General features: G+C 38.8%; 1 protein-coding gene across 4 annotated transcripts in view; it reads right to left on the reverse strand.

Annotated features, from left to right (window-relative positions):
• Positions 1–26,172, reverse strand: part of marchf10 (membrane associated ring-CH-type finger 10) — a 39,788-nt gene extending 13,616 nt beyond the window's left edge. The window contains exons 1-9 of one of the 4 annotated variants that reach the window (XM_062958216.1): positions 26,020–26,172; positions 19,725–19,809; positions 15,190–15,283; positions 14,888–15,043; positions 13,010–13,187; positions 6,794–6,940; positions 4,530–4,748; positions 3,359–4,217; positions 1,903–2,069 (exon numbers count right to left, since the gene is read on the reverse strand). In XM_062958216.1, the coding sequence (XP_062814286.1) occupies positions 1,903–2,069; positions 3,359–4,217; positions 4,530–4,748; positions 6,794–6,940; positions 13,010–13,187; positions 14,888–15,043; positions 15,190–15,276 (1,813 nt within the window). In that variant the 5' untranslated portion in view covers positions 15,277–15,283; positions 19,725–19,809; positions 26,020–26,172. Of the gene's footprint in view, positions 1–1,902; positions 2,070–3,358; positions 4,749–6,793; positions 6,941–13,009; positions 13,188–14,887; positions 15,044–15,189; positions 15,284–19,724; positions 19,962–26,019 lie in introns of those variants that run through there. The other 3 variants (XM_016994504.2, XM_062958215.1, XM_062958214.1) reach the window with 3 other exon arrangements.
• Between the last annotated feature and the right edge of the window lie 860 nt (positions 26,173–27,032).

Below are 27,032 nucleotides of genomic sequence, written 5' to 3' on the forward strand. Positions count from 1 at the left end.
TGTAGGGGGTGCTTTGAATGTGATTTTCCTACTTCTTAGTGGGGGGTTGGACTAGATGGCCCACAAGGTCTCTTCCAACTCTTTAATTCTATGAACTGTTACTCTAGGAATTTCTAGGCCCTCCACTGTGACTCTATGATCAGCTTCTTCCGGACATACTGGAAAACCTAGAGATCTTTTGAAAGATCTCTGAATTATATTCAGCTTCAAGTAGAGGTTGACCACAGAGTTGTGCTGGAAGACCTAGAAATTCTTTGAGAGATGTTATCTTAGGCAAAATCATCTAGATCAGTGGTTCTCAAAGTGTGCGCTGTGGAGCCCTTAGGGCTCAACAAAGTACAGTCAGGGGCTCTGCGCTTCCCTCCTCCCTGCTTCCCACTCCAAGCATGTGGCAGCGGAAAAGGAGGAACTGGTCGGAAGGTTGCTCCACCACCACCAAAGTGCTGGAAGCACACACCTCTGGGGTTGTGGATGTTGTTGTTATATTATTATTACTACTATTACAAAGAGTGGGAGGCCATCTGTTGGGGTACTTTGATCTGTGCTTTTACTGCATGGCAGAAAGGGGTTGGACTAGGTGGGCCCTGGGATTTTCCACTGAAATGCTGTTACATTTATGATGGTTAAAATGGTAAATATTTTAAATATTGTGTTCTTTCTTTCTTTCTTGCACTACAAAGGAGATATACTGTATATACTCAAGTATAAGCCTGGTCTTTCAGCCCTTTTTTAGGGCTGAAAAAGCTTCCCTCGGGTTATACTCAAGTGAGGGTCCTGGCCAGCTTCTATTCCGGTCGGCTTATACTTGAGTATATAGGTATTCAGAGTTGGACAGTCTTATCTTATTAAAGTCTTATTATTATCTTAAATTACAGTTTTATATAAATATTCAAAAACATTTAACCTACTGATGTCTCAAATAATGCAATTTTATTAATATCTATTTTTATTTTTGAATTTGACCCGTAGCTGCTGCATTTCCCACCCTCGTCTTACACTCGAGTCAATAAGTTTTCCCAGTTTTTGTGGTAAAATTAGATGCCTCGGCTTATATTCGGGTCGGCTTATACTCGAGTATATACGGTATGTAACGTGCATAGGGATTTGTTCATTTTTAAAAAATTAGTTCACACAAGCATTCTCCATCTATCAGTCACTGGCCCAGCCCATCTGTCAAATTTTAAAATGCAATGCTGCCCCTGTGTTCAAAAGTTTGACCATGCCTGATATATATACATTATATATAATATAATATACATAATATATATCAATATTTCTCGGGGCTTCGCAATAAACTTTTCCTTCAAAATGGGCTCAGCAGCTGAAAAAATCTGAGAACCTCTGATTTAGGTCATTCAGTGTGGCTTGGACGTCTGTAATAGATCGTCCACAACTACATCTAAGTTCAGAACCTAGTTGTGCTTCCAAATATGTCATAGCTAATTGGTACCAAGGTTCTGCCATCACAGCAGACAGTACTGACCAGTAGGTTTTGAAAGATTTTGTACCAAGTACAGTAGAGTCTCACTTATCCAACATAAATGGGCCGGCAGAACATTGGATAAGCAAATATGTTGGATAATAAGGAGGGATTAAGGAAAAGCCTATTAAACATCAAATTAGGTTATGATTTTACAAATTAAGCACCAAAACATCATGTTATACAACAAATTTGACAGAAAAAGTAGTTCATTACAAAATAATGCTATGTAGTTATTACTGTATTTATGAATTTAGCACCAAAATATCACGATTTATTGAAAACATCAACTACAAAAATGCGTTGGATAATCCAGAACGTTGGATAAGCAAGTGTTGGATAAGTGAGACTCTACTGTAGTACCATAATTTCCATAATAAATCTACATTTATTGGGTATTTTTGCCTAAACTACAAACTTACCTGATTTTATCTTAGCCTTTAACCAGGTTTTTAGACATTCTTGATGGACAAAGCGAAGAGATCCTCCACATCCACATGGTTCTAGAAGGGGATTGGTTATGGATCCTCCAGGAATCTGACATATTCGACACTGATCACCTTCTTCTTCAGAATCTTCAGCCAAAAGACTGGAGATATAATACAATTTACAAAGATTCTACATTTTAAATGGTGAAAAGTCTGGAATAATTCTATTGAAAACAACTTATTTAAAATGTACTTTAAAACTATAAACTTTAGGAAGAGGAGGGAACAACTAATCTATTACTTCTAAATTCTCTCATGTAATACATGAGTAAGATCTTCTAGTCCTGTATACAGTTCAAATTAATTGGTAAAAGTGTATTTCCAGTGTGCCAAGTTTTCATTAAATTAAGATATGACACCCTATACATTGTTTTGAACAGATCAGTGATAAGAAGTAATTCATGACTTGTAAGGCACCACACTTTAGGCTACCCTTTCCCAACCTACTAGTTTCAAATTGCTTTGGATTACAAAATCCACCAATATGCAGCAATAGTTATCTCCTCCAACAATGAATTAGAACATTCTCCCAAGAGTGATAACATTCACTTGGGTGTGGGATGCTCCAATTAAAATCTGAATAAATTAAGATTTGTTGTAGTAAAATTTTAAGCTCCGATAAAAATACACAACTGGCTCTCAATGTACAACAAAGACATGGAGAAATCATTTATATATTTGCACCTGCTTCAATTTATTTTTATCTTGTAAAAATTAAAAATATAAATTTTAAAACCCGGAGAACATCTGATTTAAATGCAGTTTACCTAAATTTACAAGTTTAATAATAATCCCAACACTGTGCCACTTTCTAACCTTTCCCCTCACAATGGCCTTAACCAAATCAGACATGTTAAGAGCGTATGCTCCCAGAGGAGAGAACAAATAGGTACAATTTTTAGATATGTTTTCCTTTTAGTGGCTAGTAACAGCTTTGAAGGGGAAGTATCATAACAACAAGATCTTAAATAACTTCCCACTGCACTATGGCTCCAGTTCAAATTCCATTCCCAACTGGGTTTTGCAAAGAAATTTGAACACTGAGAATTCTAAATACACTGCCACATTGTGGGTGATTTTTAGAAATGAGGCATAAGTTATGTTTCTCTAAATAGAACCAAGCTGTTGGATACACTGCAGAGCGAAGCAGTGTATATTCTTGAATATATCTGTAGAACAGGGGTATCTATGACTTGAGTGATGTATCAGTAGAGGGGATCTCTCTTTAAACAAAATATCTATCCTATTCAAATTTCCAAATTGAACTCTGGGATTTAAAAAAAGACTAAATAGGTTCACATCAGGCAGAAAACATTCATGGCAAGCTCTTCCAGTAATCCCTTATTTTAGTCAAAACATATTTCTGGATATTTTCCCCCATACTCCTCACCTTTCTTGCAGTTTTTTTAGCTTCTCGGGATCTATCTCAGGCTTATTTATCTCATTTGCTCCTGGTGGACTGCTCACAAAGCTGCTCTGATTTCTCAAATCAGATACTGTCAGGAAAATTGGGGCCTGATCAGGCAAAGGACCAGACATGGTAAGGTGTGCTGTGAAATTTGTCCAGAAATGAGATGGGTGGGATGAATCTGTGGATGATGACGAACTGTGGGAGTTCAGAAAGTTATCTTCATCGTGTGAAATAGTACTGGGAGATATGCTGCTTAGACTATTGCTTATACTATCCTCAAGCAGACTACTATCTTCAAAAGTGCTGACACTGGGTGAGGAGGATCGACAGCTTTCAGTACCTGAATAGGAATCCCTAATTCTTATAGGAGAGAGCTGTCTGCGCACAGAGAATCTTGGGCTTCCACTGAGTTCTGTGACTTGCATGGAATCTGTAGCCATATCCACACCACCCATAGACTCTGTTCTGTTTAAAGCAGCATATTGCACTAAGGATCCTGGGATATTAAATGTTGAATGCAAGGAAACCCTCTGGACTGTTGGTCTTGCTGAACTAACAAATCCAGCATATCGTCTTTGATTGTTCTCAAAACTCTGTTGTTCCCTACCATAGACATTATTGCTTTGCCAGTCTTCAGCAGAATTTGTATTAATAACTGCATCACTTGTAGTTCCATTTTCTGGCCTGCATTCAGTATGCAGACTTTTTCCACTGCAGGCCAAAGTTTCACCCTCATTTTTATGATCTTCTTCCATAAGCGTTTCCTCATGTGCATGAGGCTTTCTTTGGTCTCTTATTTTCCTTTGCACTGATGAAGACTGCTCAGCTGCTGGCTCTCCTGTTACAATATGTTGACTTATTAATATGTGGGAAGATCCAGCCCTTCTCCCATCACCCCCAACTGCCATTTCAGAGTTGTGCTGCTCTGCTTGTTTTAGAGACACCCCACCAACCCTGTTACTTTGATCAAGAGGAGGTTTATTGAAATCAACAGAAAGGAGCTCTTCTTCTAAGGGGATAACATCTTTGAGGTTTTCGTTGTCTCCAGTGGAATCTTCCACATTTGAGCACAACATTGCATAAAAATCTCCTTCTCTGGACCTTACGGTAGTATTTTTAATGGGTGGAAGATTTGAGTTGCTTGATTCACCTGATACAGAAGGACCATTAGTAACTTGGACAGTTGAATCCACTAGATGAGTTGGAGGCTGCTGAGCAACTGTCAGAACATTTCCTTTTTTGAGATGTCTCTCCAGGCCTTTGCTGTCAATGCTTAGTTTAGATGACTGGATTAAGTTCCTTCTTTCTTGTGGTTTCTTCTTCGCCTTGAGAACATGGCCATTTCTTTGTCCAATGCCATCTTGTGGATCTGTGTTGAGAACAAAGTTTCCATTCAGCAATCATTTACTTATCTACAGCTTATTTCCTAAGCACTTATAAAGTATTGGTGACTTCATCATGAATATAAGAACTATTCCACAGTCAATATATTTCCTTTGTTCATAACTAATTGAGCATTTTCCTGGCTCCTTACTATAAGTCAATATGCACTGATGACTGAAATTTTTTCTTCAACTTTGGCCATACTGCTCTCCAGATCTGTAGGCTCAGGATGAAATTAGACTAGTCTACATCTTAGCCTGTTGGTCAATCAGACCTCTGAGAAATTAGAGTAGAGACCTTCAATTTGATTTTCCCCAACAAATTTAGTCTTTAAGAAGTATGCCATCTTTTATATCATTAATAATTTCTCAGTACTGTCCCTAAACATTGAGGATGAAATTTAAATTGAGGTTGAGAGCAATTCAAAGGATAATAAAAAGATAATTTAGAAGACAAGTATCAATTCAAACCAATAAGCATGAAGTGACACAAAAAGCAAGGCTTTTATGTTTCCACAATATGCCACTGAGAAGGTATTATTGTCTGTTATTAGTTTTAGGTTTGGCACATATGTTAGATAAGTTACAATGCAGCTTCAGCAATACATATTACCAAGGCAAAGTGAGAATCTATGGACCACAGTGGAAAGAGCCCATGCTATGACTATTCTTCATAAAAATTCAATTTTTAACAATATATTATTAATGCTGGCCTAGGGAACAGCTATAGTACAGGCCTTTCCCACATTGTTTTTAGATTCTTGTACTATCAAAGTGATGCTGGGAATGATTTTTTTTTTTTGGTATAGCCAGATATACACATTGGCTCAGAAGAGGAGGCATACAGTTTCCAAAAACTGAAAATGGAAATAAAATTCACTAAATGGTCTAATCCATACATTTTTTTTATCCTCAAACACAACATTTCCAATAAAAATATTTCATTTTTTTTTTCACTAAATGGTAAGGCATTATTTCTGATCAGCTACTATGTTTGTTTTAACTGCCTATTTCATAATGATTATGTATCCAAGAAGGAACAACGTTATTATTATTCAAAAGCATATTGGTAAAAATGAAATACTGACATGCTGGCAATAAAGAGTGAGCTTAATAGAAAGTGAACCTGAATGTTCATTCAGCTTATGGAAGGAAAGGCCACATTTGATGAGAAACAAAATACCGTACTTCATTGAAAGAACTAGGAAAGAGAAGAATCACAATACTGAAGGAAGAAACACAGGCTGTGCTCAATAACAAAAAATTAAAATCTTTGCATATTTTTAGTTTTAAAAGCACTTAATAACAATTGAAACAAAATGATTAACATGTTAGGATTTTTCAGAGTTAAATTTCTATTATGCTTATTATTGTGGTGGTCAAGTTGGAGATTACACACCAGACCTCATTGTATGGAAGGACTTCCATGTTCCCCTGTATATACTAGAAATAGATTAGAAATTCAAATATAGAAATAGTGATGGGTACTTCAATATTACTTTGACTTCAACTGTGGGTCAAATTATGTAAAATATTGAGCTTATAATTATAAGATGACTACTGTATACATTTTTCCTCCAGCAAGGGCATCCCTTCATTGTTTCATACCTGAACAATTAAAGCTGGAACTAAGCTTCTCCTTTGACTTACTGATGGATCAAATAAAGCAAACTAATTTACAAAATGTAGAAGTGACAAAAGCTCACATTAGGACAATTAGGCTCTCTTTGTCATTTCAGGAAGCACTATTGCAAAATGTGGAATTGATCATTTTGTCTGGTTTCATCCTGAATTACTGTATCCTCAATTAGGGCTCCCTCTTCAATGTCTGCTGGGATGACAATTGTGTGTATATTCTTTCTCTCTCTCTCTGGTGAGATTAACAGAAAATGCAATGAGAAAAGTGTGTGTATATAGATGTGTTTGAACTGTGATACCGGATATGAAATAGAGTGCAGATAATAATCTAGATAAAAATTGCATTTGTAAGTGGAGCCTAAAAAGAATTATAATGTGGAAAAGAGTTTCTTACCAGACCCTCGGGCAAGTTTTGTTATCGCCTGAAGTACTGGTGTTTTCCTCTCCCTTACTTCCACTTTTCTCATATTTTCAGAGTCTGGGTTTTCCAATAAACTCCTCTGGTTCATTCGTCTTCTTGATAAAATTGGCTTCTGAAAAGCTGTTAAACATCAATCAACTAATTAATTTGTTTGTGTGTGTGTTTGCCAGCCCTGGGATTTAACATTTAAACAGGTACAAATGAAAGCTTATATTAATAAAAAATAAAGTAAAATCTAAAAAACTATAAGTAGAATGAAAAACAGTTTAAAATATGTCTATTAGGAACAACAAACATGGACAATATAGCACATTATTAAAAGCCCTTTCCCCAAAGCCTTCTTGCAATACAAAATTCTTCAACTGCTGCTGGAAGATCACCATGGAAGAAGCCAGCTTATCCTCTATTGGACTGGAGTCTGGGAATAGACACTAAAAAGACCTTCTCCTGTGTTGCCACCATGATCAAATATGACTTGAATACGATTATTGCATGGTATTCTTATGACTCCTAATGGCACTTCCTGCAGTGATACAACTGCATGCTCCTGCAAGATGTGAGGTTTGACTAGTAGGGTCTCCCATGTCAGGAAGGTTTTGGCTGAGGAGCCAAACTGTGCGAAACAGCTACTGGCCAGCAATAGTGATGAGTGAATGTGTGTCAGAGAGACAGTGGCAGAGCAACTCTCAAAGAAAAAGGTATGCTAAACCTCCTTCTAAATATATTTTCCCACAAAAAAACCATCATTAGATGAAATGAAACAATATAGTGCCAGAAGAAAACACTCCCAGGTCAAATGGCACTCAGTGAGCTGCTGGAGTAAGATAGAGGACAACTATGAGTAGTGCTGTAGCTAATGATAAAACTGGACTCAAGCCAAAAAGACATTTAGCTTACTGATGCTTTTCAGAGATGAAAGCCAATTTCAAAGCTGCACAACATATATTACAAGAACATGGTATGTAAGAAGCATGCATCTGGGGGAGTTCGCCATAGTAAAACAAGAAATGGAACATATAAACATTGCAATAGTTGGGGTAAGTGAGCTAAAGTGGCCAGGAATGAGTCAAATAATTACATAGAATTTAACTCAGGAAATGAAAATCTAAGAAAAAAGGAGGTAGTATATAACTGATGAGAGAGGTGTAAAAGCAGTCAAAGGATATATAATGCAAAGTCTGACCAAATCATATCAGTGCAAAGTCAGGGAAAGTCAATCAGTATAACCACAATCAAAGGGAGTGTGATTGGAAATCTCTCATTCATAGGATCACCACAACTTGAAGTCAACTTGAGGACATTTAACAATAACAACAAGTGTTGTGGAGTTGGCTTTGAAGAATGTTCAAGAACTTCAGCTGATCAAGAATTAGATCCTGATATTCTGACCCAAATGTGTTCTTGGCAGTATGCAGTTTCATTATTACAACAGCTGCACCAGCGTCTGGGTTTTTAATGCTCAGTTCAAAGTGGTTTTTTAAATCACCCTTAAATCCCTAAAATAGCCTTGGGACTTAAAGGAATGTTTCCTCCCACAACAGGAATGAGAAACTTGTAGCCCTCCAGATGTTGTTGAACGGTAACTCTCAGGAGTTCTAGTTAGTACAACCAATGGTAAGGATTAATTGATATTACAGTTCAACAACATCTGAAAGACTGCCTAAATCCCACCCATGACCTGCAGAAACCCACACGCTCATTAACAATTCCAGTATCTTACTAGTGGCTGAGATACAATTACCCCAGAGGGACAGCCTTCTTTGTTGCAGAGCTATGGAACTCAGCAGGTTTTGCTTTCCCGTCCCTGGTGGTCTTCTTCAGCTTGGAAAGATTTTTTTTCCTAGCAGGTTTTTGTCCCACTGAGAATAAAGCTATTGTTGTTATTGTCTGGAGAATGAATTGCCTTATTCTTATGGGCTACACTCTTGCTTTTAAAATTTTCATTGTTTTTGAAATGTTCTTACTGTTTGACTTAGTTATAAGCTTCCCTGAGCATTCTTAAATGGAAAGAAATGATATAAATATTTAAATAAATTAAATATTTATAACATCAAAGCCATTTTAAACAAGAGAAATCACATTTGGCATTATGCTTTCTTGGGCACAGCTTAGAAAAACTCACTGAGGAATACAGTCTGTATTTTAACTGAATTATTTTCTCTATCTGCCTTTCTCTGTATTTACTTTTATCAGTCAAAATTTAGAGGCTTCTAGCTTAATACCCGATACATCAGACAAAAATTGGGGATGGGTATATAACACTTTCCCTACGCCCAGCAATTTGAAGGAGATACTGAAATCCAATAAAATAAAAATAAATGTCCTAATTCCTAACAGGATGGCTTAGGTGCAGAACACATTGTCTATGTATATACTTGATATGATGCATCTTGGCAATCATTCCGGCAGGGCGCACAACTCACTTTAAGAGAATATGAGCTATGTAATATTGGGCAGATGATTTAGTTGTGCGCCACTAGGCTAAAAATCTAGGCTGGGTGGATCAATAATCAATAATGGTGCTAAAGAGTAAAAGTTAAGGAAAGAAGGGCCAAGTTTATTTTTAAGGATTGGGTAGAGAAGCAACATGCAGATGGTGGAAAATTACGATAGTTTGAAGGATCCTGGTTTGGAACAGGCAAATAAGTTTTGCTGATTTCTACTTAACCCTTTTTTAGCAGGAAACTTAATCCTATGTCCTCCAGGACTAAAGTAGAAGCTCTTATTTGTTCGCCATTTCTACCTGAAACGTATCTAGTTGAAAGGTTCAAAGAAACCTTTACAAACTCTTCTTCACTTCACTTCATTTCACTTTATTTCTTAATTAGCCGCTCTCCACCAGAGTGCTCCGAGCGACTTACAATTTAAAATATCATTCCACAATATAAAAACATTCAACATAAAAACATTCAACATAAAAACATTCAACCTAAAAACATTTAACAGCGACTATTTGGCAAATTAGATCTGATTTACTTAAATGCACAACCAAACAGCCAAACTCTTCATTTAAAGAAAAACTGAAAGAACGATAGTGTACTTATTGCCCCCAATTTTTCACTGACAAGAATCACAAACACTTTACATAAAAAATTAATAATGTTTATTCAAAATGTGGTATTTGAAGAAATCACATAACAAACAATTTCTCGTTCACCAGAGTTGAGACTACTACCTCTCTAAATGCTTTGTGAGTTTCTTTCTTAGAAAGATCAGGTAGCACCACATTTAGATATTACATATAATTAAAAGGCTTAAATGTATTCTCACTTTCTTGGTGGTTAAATATAGTCTGGAGCGTAATTCTAATAGATAAATTTAACTGAAAATATACAGGCTACTAGAGGTAACCAACACCACTCTAAATTTAATGAGAATTTACATTAGTTATGTAAATGATAATGCGAATCTTCTCTTTCCCCCTTCCTCACATGTTTAATTTTGGAAATATACTCTTATAATTGTTGCTATTGTCTCAGTTGGATAGTCAGGAGATAAAAACTCAATATACTTCACTATGCTGGATCCAAGATGTAGTGTTTGTTGGTTACATTTGTTTCTGTAAAATCTTTTTTTTTAAAATAAAAATTCTATCCAACACTGTGATGCAAAATAAAACTCCTCAACCTTTGTGGGCGTTTAGAAAACATACTCCTATCTCAGCTCCCCATTCTATTATTTGCAAGCAAAAAGCACATAACTATGCAAGTATTTGGGATGGGAGCCAATCAGCTCCAGTAGCTATTTTTTAAAATAGAAAACCAATCAGAAATTACAAATAGATCTTTTGGTAACTTCTGATGGTGAATTTTGGCTTTTTGGAAGCATACCCAGCCATTTTGGGATTAGGTGCTAATTTTCAATATAATACATGATTCAGTTGTGCCTTTTTGAAAATACTATTCACTTGAATGTTTTGTGTTGAGGGGAGGGATGCAGAGGATTGGGAGACACAACAGTGCAACTCACTTGACTATAAATTTCCCATCCCTGAATTAATCTCTTGTTCTGAAGGTGCTTGGCCAAGTTTTCTCATTACCCATTCATAAAGAGGGAACATCATCCCAATATCCGGGTATCCCCTGGGCAACGTGCTTGCAGATGGACAATTCTCTTACACCATAAGTGACTTGCAGTTTCTCAAGTCGCTCCTGACACAAAAACATTTTTTTGGGGAGAAAGCAGTTAGTGTGGGGCAAGTGCCACAGAATCCTAACTGGTATCATAATTAAACTATAGCCTGCAGGTGCTGTGTCTCAACTCTAGAATTCTCTCCCCAAAGTGGGACAATTGCTACCAAAACTACTTCTTTTGAAAACTAGATGGGGGTCTTCCTTCAGATTTAGAAGTCTAAATAGGAAGCAGCTAAGAAATATTTAATTTTAAGTAAATACATAAAGGTCAGCAATGAGCATTTGTTTTGTTGTTGAAAATAGACTGTGAGCTTGTGCATGGGTGTTTTCTCCGTTTATGGTTCACCTAGCAACCATACTTCAGTATTTTAAATCAGATGTAATCTCTGATTGATTTTCTAAGGAGCTGTAAGTGTAATACTCAAGCAAGATACTGCTGAGGAATGGAAAAGTGCTCAATCATTATCGAGGAGGGGTTTGAACTGCTCCATTTGCTTCATTCTAACAGAAACTTCAGAGAGCAACCAATACTTCAGAATGAGACAATTCTGCCTACAACAGGCTGGCCATCACTTCCTAGAGCCAGACAAAGCAACAACCTTAAGCATCTCTATTAGAACTGAGTTTCAGTTTCCTGGCTTTCTTCCAGTCTATTACAAAAACAGAAATTCAAAACCTCTAGTTTCATCTGCATTTTATGAGCTGGGGCTCATCTGCTGACTCATGATACATTACTTCAAATCCCTAAACAACTTAGCAATTTCGTGTATGTGTCAAACTATAGGAGTGATGAAAGGGAGACTTTTCAACACCATAGCATAACTGCTTTGGGACAAAGAGAGAATTCAAGTAATATCATCTTCTGAAAGTAGCCATCCAGATCCTTACGAAAAAAACTGAATTATAGTGTTCTAAGCTATAAGGATACAATGGTAGATGTTATCAAATGAATGATCCAAGTAAATTAATGTGGTCAGAAAACACATCCCACCCTGCATCTTTCTCCTGGCCCGGGAGACAAAGTACAAAGTTGTATCCTCAGTACAGACAAAGTTGTATCCTTACTAAATCCTGACATTTTTTTCCATGTCAGGAGCGACTTGAGAAACTGCAAGTCGCTTCTGGTGTGAGAGAATTGGCCATCTGCAAGGACGTTGCCCAGGGGATGCCCTGCTTTGATGTTTTACCATCCTTGTGGGAGTCTTCTCTCATGTCCCCGCATGGGGAGCTGGAGCTGACAGAGGGTGCTTACCCCTCTCCCCGGATTTAAACTGCTGACCGATAAGGATATAACCCATTGCGCCACTGGGGGCTCCAATCCTGACATAAAACTGCATTAAAATACTCATCCTGGGGTTGGTTAGCAAGAACCTGCTGAGGCACTTTATCAAATGGTATTCTCTAAGACAGTGGTTCTCAATCAGTGGTTCTCAATCTGTGGGTCCCCAGATGTTTTGGCCTTTAACTCCCAGAAATCCTAACAGCTGTTAAACTGGCTGGGATTTCTGAGAGTTGTAGGTCAAAACACCTGGGGTCCCACAGATTGAGAACCACTGCTCTAAGACAATTAGAACAGGGTAAATTCCAAACAGCCAGTATTCAAGAAAAATACTATCTTAATTACTGTCTCCTCGATAGTATCTGGTGCAGTTCCAGAAACTATATCCTAACTGCAGGTTCTGTTAGCACAACACTGTACACTGCATAGCAAACAACATTTCACTGGAAACCGTTGTTTGTTATGGAGTGTACAGAGCTTTCAGAGCTCACTGTACACGACATAGAAACAACATTTTACAGCCAAGCCTTTTTCTCTACACTTTTTGTTTTCTACTCCAACCTATTACTGGAATAAGAGAATGAGTTCCACCTCCATGCCCCTGGTGAATTGACTGCATTTTGCTTCCTGAACTCTAGTTCCACATTTATACTTAAGGAACTTTTCCCTGAAAATATCCGTAATCCACCTATGGCCCCTAAACTTCCAAAGATTACCAATTTCAATCTGTGAACCATGTTTTTCCCCACAGAATAGCTTAAAACTCTCTGCACTTACCTAGAGTATCCTTTTTGGGGCAAGATCCATTTTTTTCTAGTTTTCTGGAAGATGTGCTTGCTTTTTGCTTCTGCTTGACTGATGTTTTTTCAATGGCAGGAAATTTAGCTTCAGATTTGTTCCCAAAAGACTTCATAGAGGATTTTGGCTCACATCCAGAAGCTTCGTCAGAAGAGATCTGGTAAAGTACCAACATAAAAATGTAATCTTGGCAAGGAAATGCTTCTATTTAGACCTAGATTACTGGCTGTTTTCCTGTACTCTCTAGTAAAGGAAAAGTCTTCTGCATTAATGATGCCTGAAACACTAAACTTTTGGATCTAAATTTCATTGCCCATCTTTTTTACACTGCCTGAATGTTTTGACAGTTATCAGCTCAAAAATGTATTTTAAGAGAAGTTTTCTAAAAATATGTATTTAAATTCAAATTTTCATGTAAATTCTTTTCAAATGGAAATAAGGCAGAGTAAGAAGGAAGAGATTTATGGATAAGCATGTACAAAAGTGGTGTAGATCAGAAACAGAGTAATTGTGAACGTGTGCAAAAAGCACTCTCTCTTTAAGATTCTTTCAAATTACATTAACATGAAAACCTTGCCGTTAGTTATCAACCTTCCTTAGATTATGCCCAGGGGGATGGCAATCCTGTGTTTGCTTTTTGTGTGTTCCATCTACTAATAAGACCTACTCATTTTTATCACTTAAAAGGAGAAGTGAATGTTCAAATGTGAAGATTCCAGTTACTGAACATAAGATCTTCTGTAATTCTGTAAGTTTAAACTCTCTGGCAAGCGCTGATGTTCAAACATTCATGATAACATTTATAAGGGCAGAAAAAGAATGATGTTGGCATCACAAGACTACATTTTGCATCAGATATTGTTTGTCTCAATTCAAGCTGAAGCCACTTCTCTCTTGACCATGTGGAGGCTGAGAAAGACAGTAAAATGTAGGCGTATGACTCAAACATGATCACGTTTCTTTTCTTCTTTGCCTGATTTTTAACATTTTTGCCTGATGAAAAAAATGGAACTTTGAAAGCTCGCATGAGGTGTTTTGCTCATTTTGATTGGCCAATAAAAGTTTCACTCTTTTGTGGATTTGGCATATTGTGTTATTTATTTGATTTTGTTGGTACTATAGTGTGCCAGAATGGCAGGTTTAATATTTCCCGCCCTGGACACAGACTCAACTAAAATTCCTCCTGCACATTAGTTAGCATTAGAAAAAAGCTACCACTGACACAGTTTTTTCTTGTAAAGCTAACAACATTCCTGGAATAGAGTTTTTTTTTTTCCTCAGGTGTACAGCTAGCAGGGATAGGCAAACCATCATTCTTCACATGATGCAATCCTAAAGAAAATTCCATTTCTGGGGCCTATTATTTCATATTGAGTTAAACAGTCTCCTTCCTTCTGACAGAAATCCAGGGAAATCTGAAGAAATATTCTCCACAAAAGCAGGGTTTTCTCCCACATATGTGTTTGTACAAGAATTATCTCTGTTTTTAGACGTTCAGTAATTATCTAGGTAGCACTGTCCCTGGATTATTACTCATGTTGTTCATGTGCCATAGTCGTCTTCTTCTATCAAGCATAACCACAATTTAACAAAATGTTTGGAGAATGTGACTACTTCTAAAGTGACTGCACAGTAGGCAAACTCTGACAGTCTAATTTCAGCATACATAAGAAGAGAAGGCATTCGGTTTGAGCCATGACAAAACTATGAAAATCATACATGGCATAGTGAAATATGTCATTCACCTTAGAGTCACCAAAAGTTATAAATGACTTGAAGGCACACAATGACAGCCAGGGACTATTATTAGTATACTCTTCTATTTGACTTTTATCCCTAAATGTTACCAATGGTTACCTGTCTATTAAAGGGAAGTCTTGAAATCCAGGGCCTTTCATAACTACGAACAGTAGAGATGGAAGAAATTGTTGTCTGCCTCAGTTCTTGTCTGGGGTGTTGGTCTCGCTTCTTCTCAGACTGCTCTTTAGTCAGCTCTTGTTTTCTCAGGCAAGCCTTATAAAAACACATTTGTTTAAAATGAGGTATTATATGGAGCCTGGCTTCAAGTAAATATGTCCCTAATAAAACTGACCTTGCCCTGCAACATATCAACTGATTAATGTTGTGTGCAGAAGTCAACATTAAAAGAACTTTCATACCTGATACTCTGAATCCATCTTGTGCTGCATCTCTTTTAAGTACTGGGCATCACTGATAAACTTCTGTCTTTCTTTCGCTTCATACATAGTAACACTTTAAGAAAACATATATAACAAATAATCACACAATGGATGATAATCTTGGAGAGCTCTCTTTCTTTGAGATCCACCAATTCAATCCAATTTTAAATTCAACATTCGAATCTAATGGGCTACAAAAACAACTTCAAAACTAGTAAGATGATTTGATCTAGATTTCCTTAAACATTTTTGAACTTTTGATGGATTTCAAATTCTGCTGCCAGATTCCAGTTATAAACCAGTTTATGACTAGCATATTTATAATGCCAATGTGTTTAAGAAACAGTCTTAAATGGTAATAGTAACTACTGTTTTACTGACTATAATTTCTTAGGACCCTTCCACACAGCTGAATAAAATCCTACATTATTTGCTTTGAACTGGAATATATGGCAGTGTGGACTCAGATAACCCATTTCAAAGCAGATATTGTGGGATTTTCTGTTTCTATATTCTGGGTTATATGGCTGTGTGGAAGGGCCCTTAGAGCTTCAGGTAAATCTGACTGGGATAAGTTGGTCTATTTTGTACAAGAAGTCTAAGTGGTTGTGTTTCTCTTAACTGCTTCATTGTTTCTTACTATGGCTCTGCCCACAATTCATTTTCTTTTATGTCTTCCTTTTAAAAAAAAGTGAACAGCATTCTTCATATGGAAACCTCTTTTGGTTAAAAGCAAAACATTACGGAAATATATCCCCCAAAGCAAAGACATTTGGATTGTATCTTAACTGCCTTCATAGGGACTAAACACAACATGAGCAAACTGAGGGCCCTTCTACACAGCTCTATATCCCAGAATATCAAGGCAGAAAACACCACAATATCTGCTTTGAACTGGGTTATCCGAATCCACACTGTCATATATTCCAGTTCAAAGCAGATAATGTGGGATTTTATTCAGCTGTGTGGACGGGGCCTGACAGTTCTTCTTGTACCTTGACTTCCCGCCCGTGTAAAAACAAAAAGTAAGCTTCTATCTTTGATTTTCTAAAGCACAGGACTTAAGATGTTTTGAATTGTAAGCCCTAAACAAATATTGCCAAAAGTAAGGAACACTGGGAGCTGCAGAACAGCAGCAGCTGAAGGACTGTACAACCCACTTCAAAATATATATAAACCTCAATTTAAGGTTCATGTTAAGGTTACAGAATTGCACCCTAAAGAGCAAGAAAATCCATACCATGTATCAACTCTTAAACTTTCCATAGTATTGGGATTGTATGCTCATGTAAGTCAGTAAGCTATGCAGCTGGTGACGCTGCCCCTGGTTAGATTTCCCAGGCATCTGTTGATAAGCTGAAATGCTGGGTAGTTGCAAATGTATACCTCTCCCTTAAAATAGATAAACTTTTGCTACATTTAGTCAAAATGCTACAAAGTCACAAAAACATTTAATGTCCATGAAGGGCTCTGTGAAGGCTTGGTATGACATTTACAGTTAAAAGGGAAGGAAAGAAGGTGGGCAGTCAGATGGCCACACATTGATCAGGAGTCTTCTGTTGGTGATAGACATAATTTGTACAAAGGTTCATTACAATATCTCAAGCCATTCAAAAGTTATTAAAAACTGTTTGATAGTAAAAATGTACTCAACACTTGCTACTCTATTTTAGAAACATACAAGTGAATGACAGAGTGGCTGAGAAAATGCATGTGATATTTTTTGCTGCTGCACATACAGCCAGAAGTCACCTTCGTAGTGCTGTTTGCGTTGTGCCACCACATTCTTGGAACCAATATTGTTTCCCAGAATTGCAGAGCTGTGTCAAGAATGTTCTTGAAGAAATTTGTGTATAAAGAGAATATAATATTTGTGGAAAGAGAAGGTTGCAGTTAGTCAATGCAAGTAAATGTTCAGGCAAAATGGTAATTGTGGATTATTGAAAATAATCATGTTTCTCCTTTACTTTCTGCTAATAAAAAGGTTTGTTTATTGTTGGGTAAAGAGATTTTTACAGATTAGAATAATTATTAAGGCTTTTTATACAATAAAATATGACAATGAATAAGCAGAAGGAGACTCCCTTCCTTTGCCTGTGAATTTGAAATGTTGAAGTTGTGATGATGTTGATAAGGTGGATCATCTTCAAAGCAAAATGAAACTCCTTGCAGTCATCTCAAAAAGTGCTGCAGCTATAGCAACAAATATCTGCTGATTTACTTCACATCCACAGGCCCAGAAGACAAGCAGCTACTATAGTCTGTGTTATTTTATGATGTACAGTTCAACAAAGCCATGAAATCATCAACATTGTGTAGACATCTTGGTATAAAGTAAACATAAAGTACTGGCCACAAAAAGCAAAAATAAGAAACAGGAGCTTTTGAAAAGCAAAATATGTTTTTTTAAAAGTGCAAGTGGCTGTAATAATAAAACAGTGAGGGACTCATTTGAAGTTTCTCAACTACAAATAAAAATGAGAAAATGCACACAATAGCTGAAGAACATACTACCGACTGCAAAAAAATGCTTTCTGTGTTGATCAATAAGAAAACTGCCAAGGACTTTTCCTTAAAATCTCTCACATTGCACAGTAAAGAAGTGAATCAACAGTTTGTCAGACAATATCAAGGAATAATTATAAGAAATAATTCACATGTCCCTCTATTTTTGCTCTGCAACTAGACGAAAGCAAACACAACAAAAAGCAACTTTATTGTGCTACATTAGATATGACTACAAGATAATAATTTTTGAAGACTTACTGTTTGTTTCATTGGTCCACACTACAGATGAAGAAGTATTTAACATTTAACAAACATGAGAAATGTTTGTAATATCTCATGACATGGACTGGTTGAAATGCATTGGAATCCGCACAGCCATAAACAATGTCTGGAAACCTTATTAAACTTCTACCATGGATTAAGAAAATCACACTGTTGGTGACCTCTACCATTGTTGTACACATAGATAACCTCTAGTTGCTACCAGAAAACAAAAACAGATCTTTACTAAATCAGTCAAAATAGTCAATTTCATAAAAAGCAAATAACCAAATTCAAAGCTTTTTGAGCAGTTTTACAAAGATGTGGATAGTAAATACCATCAACATTTGCAGATCTCTGAAATGTATCACAAAGTAAAACTTTGTCTGATTTTTGACAATCAAGAGACAAGATTATTCTTTATGGAGTAGCAATTTTACCTCAGTGATCATTTGACAGATTTTTCCTCATTACTAAAATTAGCATATCTGTCAGATATCTTTACCCATTAAAATGTGCCCAACTAAAATTTTCCAGGTGATAAATTGACAATTGTTCAAGTTGAGAACAAGATTGAAGCAGTGATGAAAAAAATGGGATTATAGCATTATTGCCTATCAAACCGAAACGATGAGACATTCCCAAACCTCACAAATGTTCTTGGTTCCACCAATGAAGAGTTGTCTGAGGAGGATACATAACTTTATAGCATGGTATTTGAAAGATTTGCAGCATAAATATTTTCCTGTTCTTGATCCAATGTTCAGTGTGTTCTGTTAGATTTTTTTCCAAATACAACCAACTTACATGTACATCAAAAGACCCTTTCTTGTGATGGACCACAGGTTCTATCTACCACAAGAGCAGGCCATTGGGTGGCAAGATTAGTATGCATATAATGTGTCACCTCTGAAAGGTATTAGATTAGAAAAGCCTGAAAATAGACTATTCTGTATTTGCAGTGATACATACGCATATTGAGTTTTAGGACTACAAACCGAACCAGGAACCAAAAAATTGGTTGGGAAAGATGTATCCAGCATCCTAATAGGCTTTATTGCATGGTTCACCAGTAATAATAATAAAAATAAAGCTTTATTTCTATCCTGCCCTATATCTCCCCATGAGTACACAGGGCGGTTTACAACAAACAGCAGCAAACATTCAATACCAGTAGAGTACATGACAGGATTGCCTATAAGAGTTTATCCACAATTAGACTAATCCTGTATCAGTTTATCTTACTTAAGACACGTACATTTAATTAGACATGTATAGCATTGCACTATTAGCAATGTTATCAGTAGCACTCTAGTGTAGGTGGAAATCTTTTGCTAATACCATTGTCTGGAACACAGCAATCTGTCTTATAAGACTATTGATCCTTAGAGCCCATTATAATGACTGGCAGAGGTTTTTTAGGTTCCAAGCAGAATTTTTCCTAACCCTAGCTAAAGTGATTGAAGTAGCAACCTTTTGTATGCAGATAATACACTGAATTACAGAGCCTTTTGTGGAGCACAAGTGTTTCTAAATCAAACTTGTTTACTTCCTCCCACCAGCAGGAGCCATTTTTCTATACTTTATTTCAATTCCATACTACTGGATAATTAGCCCATGTTGATGCTGGCAACTCTACAATTAACCTACATTAGAGGGAGGGTGAGAGAAAGGATATCTGAAACACTGATTGGTCCCATTTACTTTTCTGGGTCTAGTGCAGCCTTAACCTTAAACACACTCACATTCAAGATCACTGTAGCTGCTGTTGACCTCTCATTGCGGTGCTCTACTGTGCAGAATTGATCCTTTGGAGGCAGGCTTGCCAGACTATGTACAGAAAAAGGAAAGGGAGGGAAAAGAAGGAAAGGAAAATAGGGGAGGGAAGGACATGGGAAAAATGGAAGATTATATTGGAGAGAAGATAGAAAGGAAGTCAAGGTCAATCAGGCACAGTGATTCTCTGAAATCTAAACATTCCGTTTCCCTTGACATTTTCAGTGACTTAATAATACTCTGAGAACTGTGATATGTCACAGGTGAGAACACTTCCACAAATAGATATGGATTTCCAAGCATATTAAACTGAGCAGGAAATAAATCTGGATGTTTGTAGTTGAATACATATTGCAGTACACAAAAATGCTAGATGAAGAATGTGTAGCCCTCTGGGTACAGTTTAACTACAATCCCTACCAGTGGAGAAGGATGGTAATTGCTATCCAAAACATATGGGAAACGCACAATCTCTGCATTTTTCTGGTAGTTGGGGACACTCTGCAACTCCTCAGGTGGAAATAGCAAAAAAGTTTACATTGCAGGTCTAGCTTTCTGTATGTGATTCTACACTGTCAAATAATGCAGTATAGAGCCGTGTTATCCTGTGTGCATTCACATAATGCTCGCAGCTTACTGAGAGTTAACCCAGGGTAAGCTGTTAAATGTGGCTTCACACTGGGTTTAAAAAACACAGGGAAAGTCTGGATCATGCTCCAGAATTTGAACGTTCCCCTCTGTTGGGCAATGGAGACACTGCTCCTGGATCTGTACGCAAGATTGAGGATTGTATCACCACAATCATGACATGCTCCTTCGGCCCAGGCAGCATGGGGAGGCATGGCGGTTGTCCCTCTTGCCCCAGCAGCCCAATCCCCCTCTCAGGAAAACCAGCACCTCCTTTAATCTGCCTGCTCTCTTTTTCCTGATTTGCCCCATATAAATTAGCCCTGCAGTTTGAGAGGAAAGGAAGAGGCTCACTCCTCCGAAGCTGCATTACCCAATCACATGGGGGAAACTAGGAAGTGGGCAGATCAAGGTAAGTGCGATTTTCTGGTTTCGGGTGGTATGCTGGGGGATTAGAATCCTGTCCCATTCCCAGCTGTGCTGTAACTGGTTTCAGCACTGCTGGTGTGTGTAGCATCTGTCCCACCTCCAGGACAGTTGACAGCAACTCCCATGTAGCCATAACGCAGCTCTAAACTGGTATTTTCCATACCAGTTGGAGCCACATTTCATGGAAGTGTAGACCCACCACAGCAGAATGTGACTTGGGAAGACTACAATATCTCATCTAATATGATGAGAGTTAGTGTTATGATTGAGCCTCATGGCTCTGTTACTGACAGACGTGGGCGTAAGACTCCTCGAGAGTCAGATACTCTCGAGGAGCGAGAAAGAAAAAGACTGCGAGACATTTTTGCAGCACCGTCTGACGAAGAGTCTTTTGAGGGGTTTACGGAGAGAATGGAGGAGGGGCTGGTTAGCTCGGAGGAGGATGAGATGGATTGGACTCGGGTAAGGGAGGAATTGGGTGCCACTGGTCATGATGGGATAGAAGATGAATGGGGACTTTCAGGATTAGACCCATGGCTTAGCTGGAGGGATGGGACGGGATCCACAGCTGGAGATGCTGTGGGGCGTAGTCAGAGGTGTTCCAGCTCTGATGAGGAAAGTGATGAGGAAACGCCCGGGTTAAGGAGGACAGCTGACAGTGATGAGGATTTGTAACTGGCATAAAATGGGGCTTGGGAGCAATTGCAAATTGCGTTGGGCAAGGTAATCTGGACAAACGCTTGGGATCTGTGTGGGACGCTTTCCTGAAGACTGGTGTGTTTTCCTGTGCTGAGACGTAAGTTGTTTTTGGAATTCAGGGTCAGACGGCGGGAGGAATTGTGTGGGCATTTGTTTGTGCAAACCTGTGCTTACTCTTATTAGCTTGACCTTCCGTCGTCTTCTTGACGGACGCCATCTCCTGCTTTGAAAACTCGGATTGAACTGACCACGGCTTGCCTTCCCCCTTCTGGACTTGGAAACTACAAACGTCTACTTCTGGCTTTGAACCACGGAAAGGAACTGGGTCTACTCTTCTGCTACAATCCTTGGCTGATCTGTTCGTGTTGGAAATCCTGTCTGCTGTGTGTGTGGGAGCGACGCAAGTTCCTCTAAGCACAGTGTTGGCAGCAGAGAGGAATCTGCTGCCAATTAGTTGCATTCTTTTGTATCTTTTGTTCCTCGGCTTTTGTTTTGTTTACCCTCAGGCTGAAGCAAGCAGTTTGTTTTTACCCGGATTAAACTTCGGTTTAATCCGGTTTATCTTTTGTACGTTTTTTCCTTGTCCCTTTTTTGCTCCTAAAGGCTAAAATTGCCTGGCCCTTGTGTTTTACGGGCATTTTTGAGTTCTGTAATTAAATAAACTCTGTTATCTTGAACTTTGTGGCGTTCTGTCCTTGACAGTTAGGCATTTAGAAATAAATCAACAAAATGAAATAAGAGCAAATTTCATTTTTCCCAGTATAGCATACTTAAATTAATGCTATATGTGTTTAAAATGTCTTCAGTGTAATATTGAAATTGTTGGGTTGCAGTTCCTACCCTTTAAAATTATGGTGGTAGGCAGCATTTCCTTCTAGCCTAAATACCCTAAAGATAACAGATCCCATCTGATCTTGGAAGCTGAACAGAACCAGCTCTGGTTGACACTTGGATGGGGATCACCAACACATTGTAAGTGCTGCAAGGTATATTTTAGAGGAAGGATTAGGCAAAAGCATCCGAGTATTCTTTTGCTTAAAATAAACTCTATATGTAAGTTAACATGTGACTTGAAGGCAGAAACACAGATAAACAGAAAACATTTTGGGTATCTACCAATGTGGTATAGCATATTCTTTTTGGGGAATACTGGCCGGGGTGTGCGTGTGAGGAGATTCTTCCATAGTCTAATTTACAGTGTAGTTATAGGGGAATGAGCTAATTGGTCCAGATTCTACATCCTCAAATTCAATTATCCTCAGTTTAAAATAGTCAAAAAAGCAAACCTTGATTATGCCATTTTTATAAGGGACATCCTTTTACTACAACACTGCATATAATGAGCCTTGAGCATCCATGGATTTTGGTATCCAAATCTCAGATGATACCAAAAGCCCACTTTAAACAAAACTTCTCATTTTAGATTGGGGAACATTCGGAAAAGGAGAAAACATTACTAAGACGGGAGTTTAGTTTGCCTCCAGGGGCAAACCAAGAATGGGCAACTCGGAAGTCCCTAAACAGACTCAGAAGTGGAGTGGGCAAGATGGCACTACCTGGAGGAATCCTCCACCTTGTGTGACTATGGAGCAGAACAAACAGCTCCACATATGTATGCTTGCCCACAATGTCCTGCCTCATGTACGGAGGAGTAGTTATTTAAAGCTATGGTTGCTGTTGCCCACTTTTGGTCTAAAACTATTTAGGGACTTGCAATTCCTTTATTTCATCACTTTTAAACTTATTTATTATGCAATGCTTTTGACACAAAATAAATAAATAAAGTTTAATTTGCTAGGAGCAAGAGCTGAGATCCACCATCTTCACAAGTCCCAGAAATCAAACATTTTATCATTAACAGTTTATCATTTAAACAGTAAATTCATTAAGAGGGAGAGATCATCAACTTTAAAATACAATGCGGCTGTGTGTATCTGGCTGCATTTTAACTGCCATGACTCCATGCTACAGCATCTTGGAAAGTGCAGTTTACAAAGTATTTCACCTTCTCGTGCCTCACCAAACTACAATTAAGTGGTGTCAAATTGCTTGATGGATCTGGACTAAACTTGGCACACCAACCCTTTATTAGGTAAAGGTAAAGGTTTCCCTTGATGTTAAGTCCAGTCGTGACCGACTCTGGGGGTTGGTGCTCATCTCCATTTCTAGGCCGAAGAGCCAGCGTTGTCCATAGACATCTCCAGGTCATGTGGCCGGCATGACTGCATGGAGCGCCATTACCTTCCCGCCGGAATGGTACCTATTGATCTACTCACATTTGCATGTTTTCGAACTGCTAGGTTGGCAGGAGCTGGGACTAACAGCGGGAGCTCATTCCCCTCCGAGGATTTGAACCTGGGACCTTTTGGTCCACAAGTTCAGCAGCTCAGCGCTTTAACACACTGTGCCACCAGGGGCCCTTTATTATCCAACTTAAAATAATTGAGAGATTTGAATTTTTAAAAAACCCACTCTTTCAGGTCCAGAGCTGAGGAAAATTAAAAGAACAAAGCGGATTGGCTGTTGCTAAGTAAAGTGGTCCACTGTCATGTGGCTGGAAAAGAAAGGGAGAGAAGGGGATTGGCTTTTTTTAAATCATGTCAGAAGCGAATTCAGGCAAGTCGCTTCTGGTGTGAGAGAATCGACCATCTACAGAGACGTTGCCTAGGGGATGTGTTACCATCCTGCAAGGGGCTGATCCCATGTCCCTGCATAGGAAACTAGGGCTGACTGAAGGAAGCTCACCCTATCTCGCGGATTCGAACTGCTAACCCTCAAGTCAGCAGTTCAGCCGGCACAAGGGTTTAGCCCATTGTGCCACTGCAGCTCCTAGGGGATTGGCTACTGTTGGGGAACATACAGTTTGAGAGGAAGAAAGGAAAAAGGACAACAATAAAAAGGGAAATAATAGAGGGAAAGAGAGAGAAAGAAAATAAAGGAAAGAAGAGAAAGAAAAGGGGGGAAAGTATGAGAGGAGGGAAGGGAAGAATAAAGAAGGGAAGAGAAAAGAAGGTAAGAAGGGAGGGAGAAAAGAGGAAGGAAAGAAAGAGGAAAAAGGGAGAAGAAAGGTGAAAAAAGCGGAAGGAAGAAAAAGGAAAAGGTATAAGGGAAGGATGGAAGGAAGGAAGAAGAGAGGAGAAAGGAAGAGAAGAAAGAAGGGATGAAGAAAGGAAGAGAAGGGAAAGAAAGAAAGGTAAAAAGAAGGAAAAGAAAGGAAGGGAAAGGAAGAGGGGAAGGGGGAGAAAGAAGGGAAGAGAAAAGAAGGTAAGAAGGGAGGAACTGAAGAAAGACAAAGGGAAGAGGAAGGAAAGAGAGGAAAAAGAAGGAAAAGAAAGGAAGGGAAAAGGAGGAGAGGGAAAGGTGAAAAAAGGAAAATAGGGAAGGAAGGAAGAGAAAAGAAAGGAAAGATATGAAGGGAAGAAGGAAGAGAAGAAAGAGAAAGGAGGAAAGAGAATGTAAGGGAAGAAAGAAGGGAAAGTAGGAAAAAAGAAGACGTTTACTTCTTGGGAGGAGAGCAATAACCAACCTCGATAAAATAGTGAAGAGACATCACGCTGGCAATGAAGGTCCGCATAGTTAAAGCAATGGTATTCCCCATAGTAACCTATTGATGCAAGAGCTAGACCATAAGGAAGGCTGAGCGAAAGAAGATAGACACTTTTGAACTGTGGTGTTTGTTGTTTATTCATTCAGTTGCTTCCGACTCTTCGTGACCTCTTGGACCAGCACACGCCAGAGCTCCCTGTCAGTCGTTGCCACCCCCAGCTCCTTCAAGGTCAAGCCAGTCACTTCAAGGATACCACCGATTCATCTTGCCCTTGGTCGACCCCTCTTCCTTTTTCCTTCCATTTTCCCCAGCATCATTCTCTTCTCTAAGTTTTCCTGTCTTCTCATTACTGTGGTGTTGGAGGAAAATTATGAGAGTGCCTTGGACCTCAAGATACAATCAGTCCATACTGCAGAAAATAAAGCCCGACTGCTCACTGGAGGGAAGGATATTAGAGGCAAAGATGACGTACTTTGGCCACATCATGAGAAGACAGGAAAACGTAGAGAAGAGAATGATACTGGTGCAAATGGAAAGAAAACCAAGGGCAAGATGGATGGACGGTATCCTTGAAGTGACTGGCTTGACCTTGAAGGAGCTGGGGGTGGCGGCGGCCGACAGGGAGCTCTGGCGTGGGCTGGTCCATGAGGTCACGAAGAGTCGGAACCAACTGAACGAATAAACAACAATAACAAAGAGAGAAAGAAGAGGGGGAAAAGTGTACCACGGAAACCGAGAAAGGAAAGGAAGAGCCACAAAGAAAATCGAAACCCGGGTGTATCACTAGTAGTAAATAATAAATAACACCGAGCTTCACCCAAAGGGTAGGCCAAAAAAAGGCAGGCATTCGCTGTGGATGGTTTCCCCTCATAAATGCGCCACAGAGATGTCACAACTCCCCTCCTTCCCTTTCCCTTTCCTTCCGGAGTTTAAATTTGGCGGCGACTGAGGTGGTCTCTCACCTTCCCTTCCCGCCCGCCAATCAGCCTGCCGCCCTCATGCGCGCGCGGGTCTCCTTCCTTCCCCTTCCTCTCTCTCTTTTGCTGAAAGCTTGGCGGGCAGCGTCTCTTTGTTTCCATAGCAACCGCCCCGCCTCCTCACAGGAGGGGAGGACGACGACGACGAAGGAGCGAAATGTGACGTCATGCGCCGAAACGGAAACAGAACGTCACAGGCGTCACGCGCGTGCTTAGTTTACAGCCAAACAAAGCGTGTTTAAACTGTCAACAGAGGACACAACGCACCGGGTGGAGTAAAGAGCTTGGTTTGTGTTAAAACAAAGCATTACTATGGATTTAGGTGGCAGGGCAGAGCAGATACCAGTGTGATCCCTCCATAGGTTGGGAGTGTATGTTTGATTTGAGAAACCATCTTTAATTTTATGCAGAGGTGGGATTTTAAGAATTGCTCAATAAAGATTATTGATATTATTATATATTTATATATGCCTTGATATTCTGGGTTATTTGGCTGTGTGGAAGGCCTGGAAAAGGGGAATTAGTGATTCCAATCCATCCTAGAACAAATCAAGCTCAAATTCCTCCGCAGAAGTCATAATGTACAAGGGTGAATCTGCACTGTAGATTTAATGCAGTTTGACATCACATTAACTGCCATGGCCCGTTGCTATGGGAGTGATGACAGCAAGGTAATGGGAGTTGTAGATTTACCAGGTCTTTAGCCCTCTCCCAAAGAGTGCTAGAGCCTCACCAATCTACAAACCTCAGGATTCCATAGCATTGAGCTCTGGCAGTTAAAGTGGTGTCAGACTGCATTGATTCTCTAGTATGGAGCCAGCCCCAACAGGTATGGGCAAATGATAATCATGCATGTGGCAATGTGACTTAATGGAAAGGATGATGTTTGGTAAAAATGGAAATAAAAGAGGAAGGCTATGCAAGAGGGGGAACATCTATGGACACTGAATGCCAAAGGAATTGATTCACATGGAGCTGATTTGGGGTCAACATGGCTT

This window comes from Anolis carolinensis, chromosome 6 (assembly GCF_035594765.1).
Source record: "Anolis carolinensis isolate JA03-04 chromosome 6, rAnoCar3.1.pri, whole genome shotgun sequence".
Taxonomy (NCBI): Eukaryota; Metazoa; Chordata; class Lepidosauria; order Squamata; family Dactyloidae; genus Anolis; species Anolis carolinensis.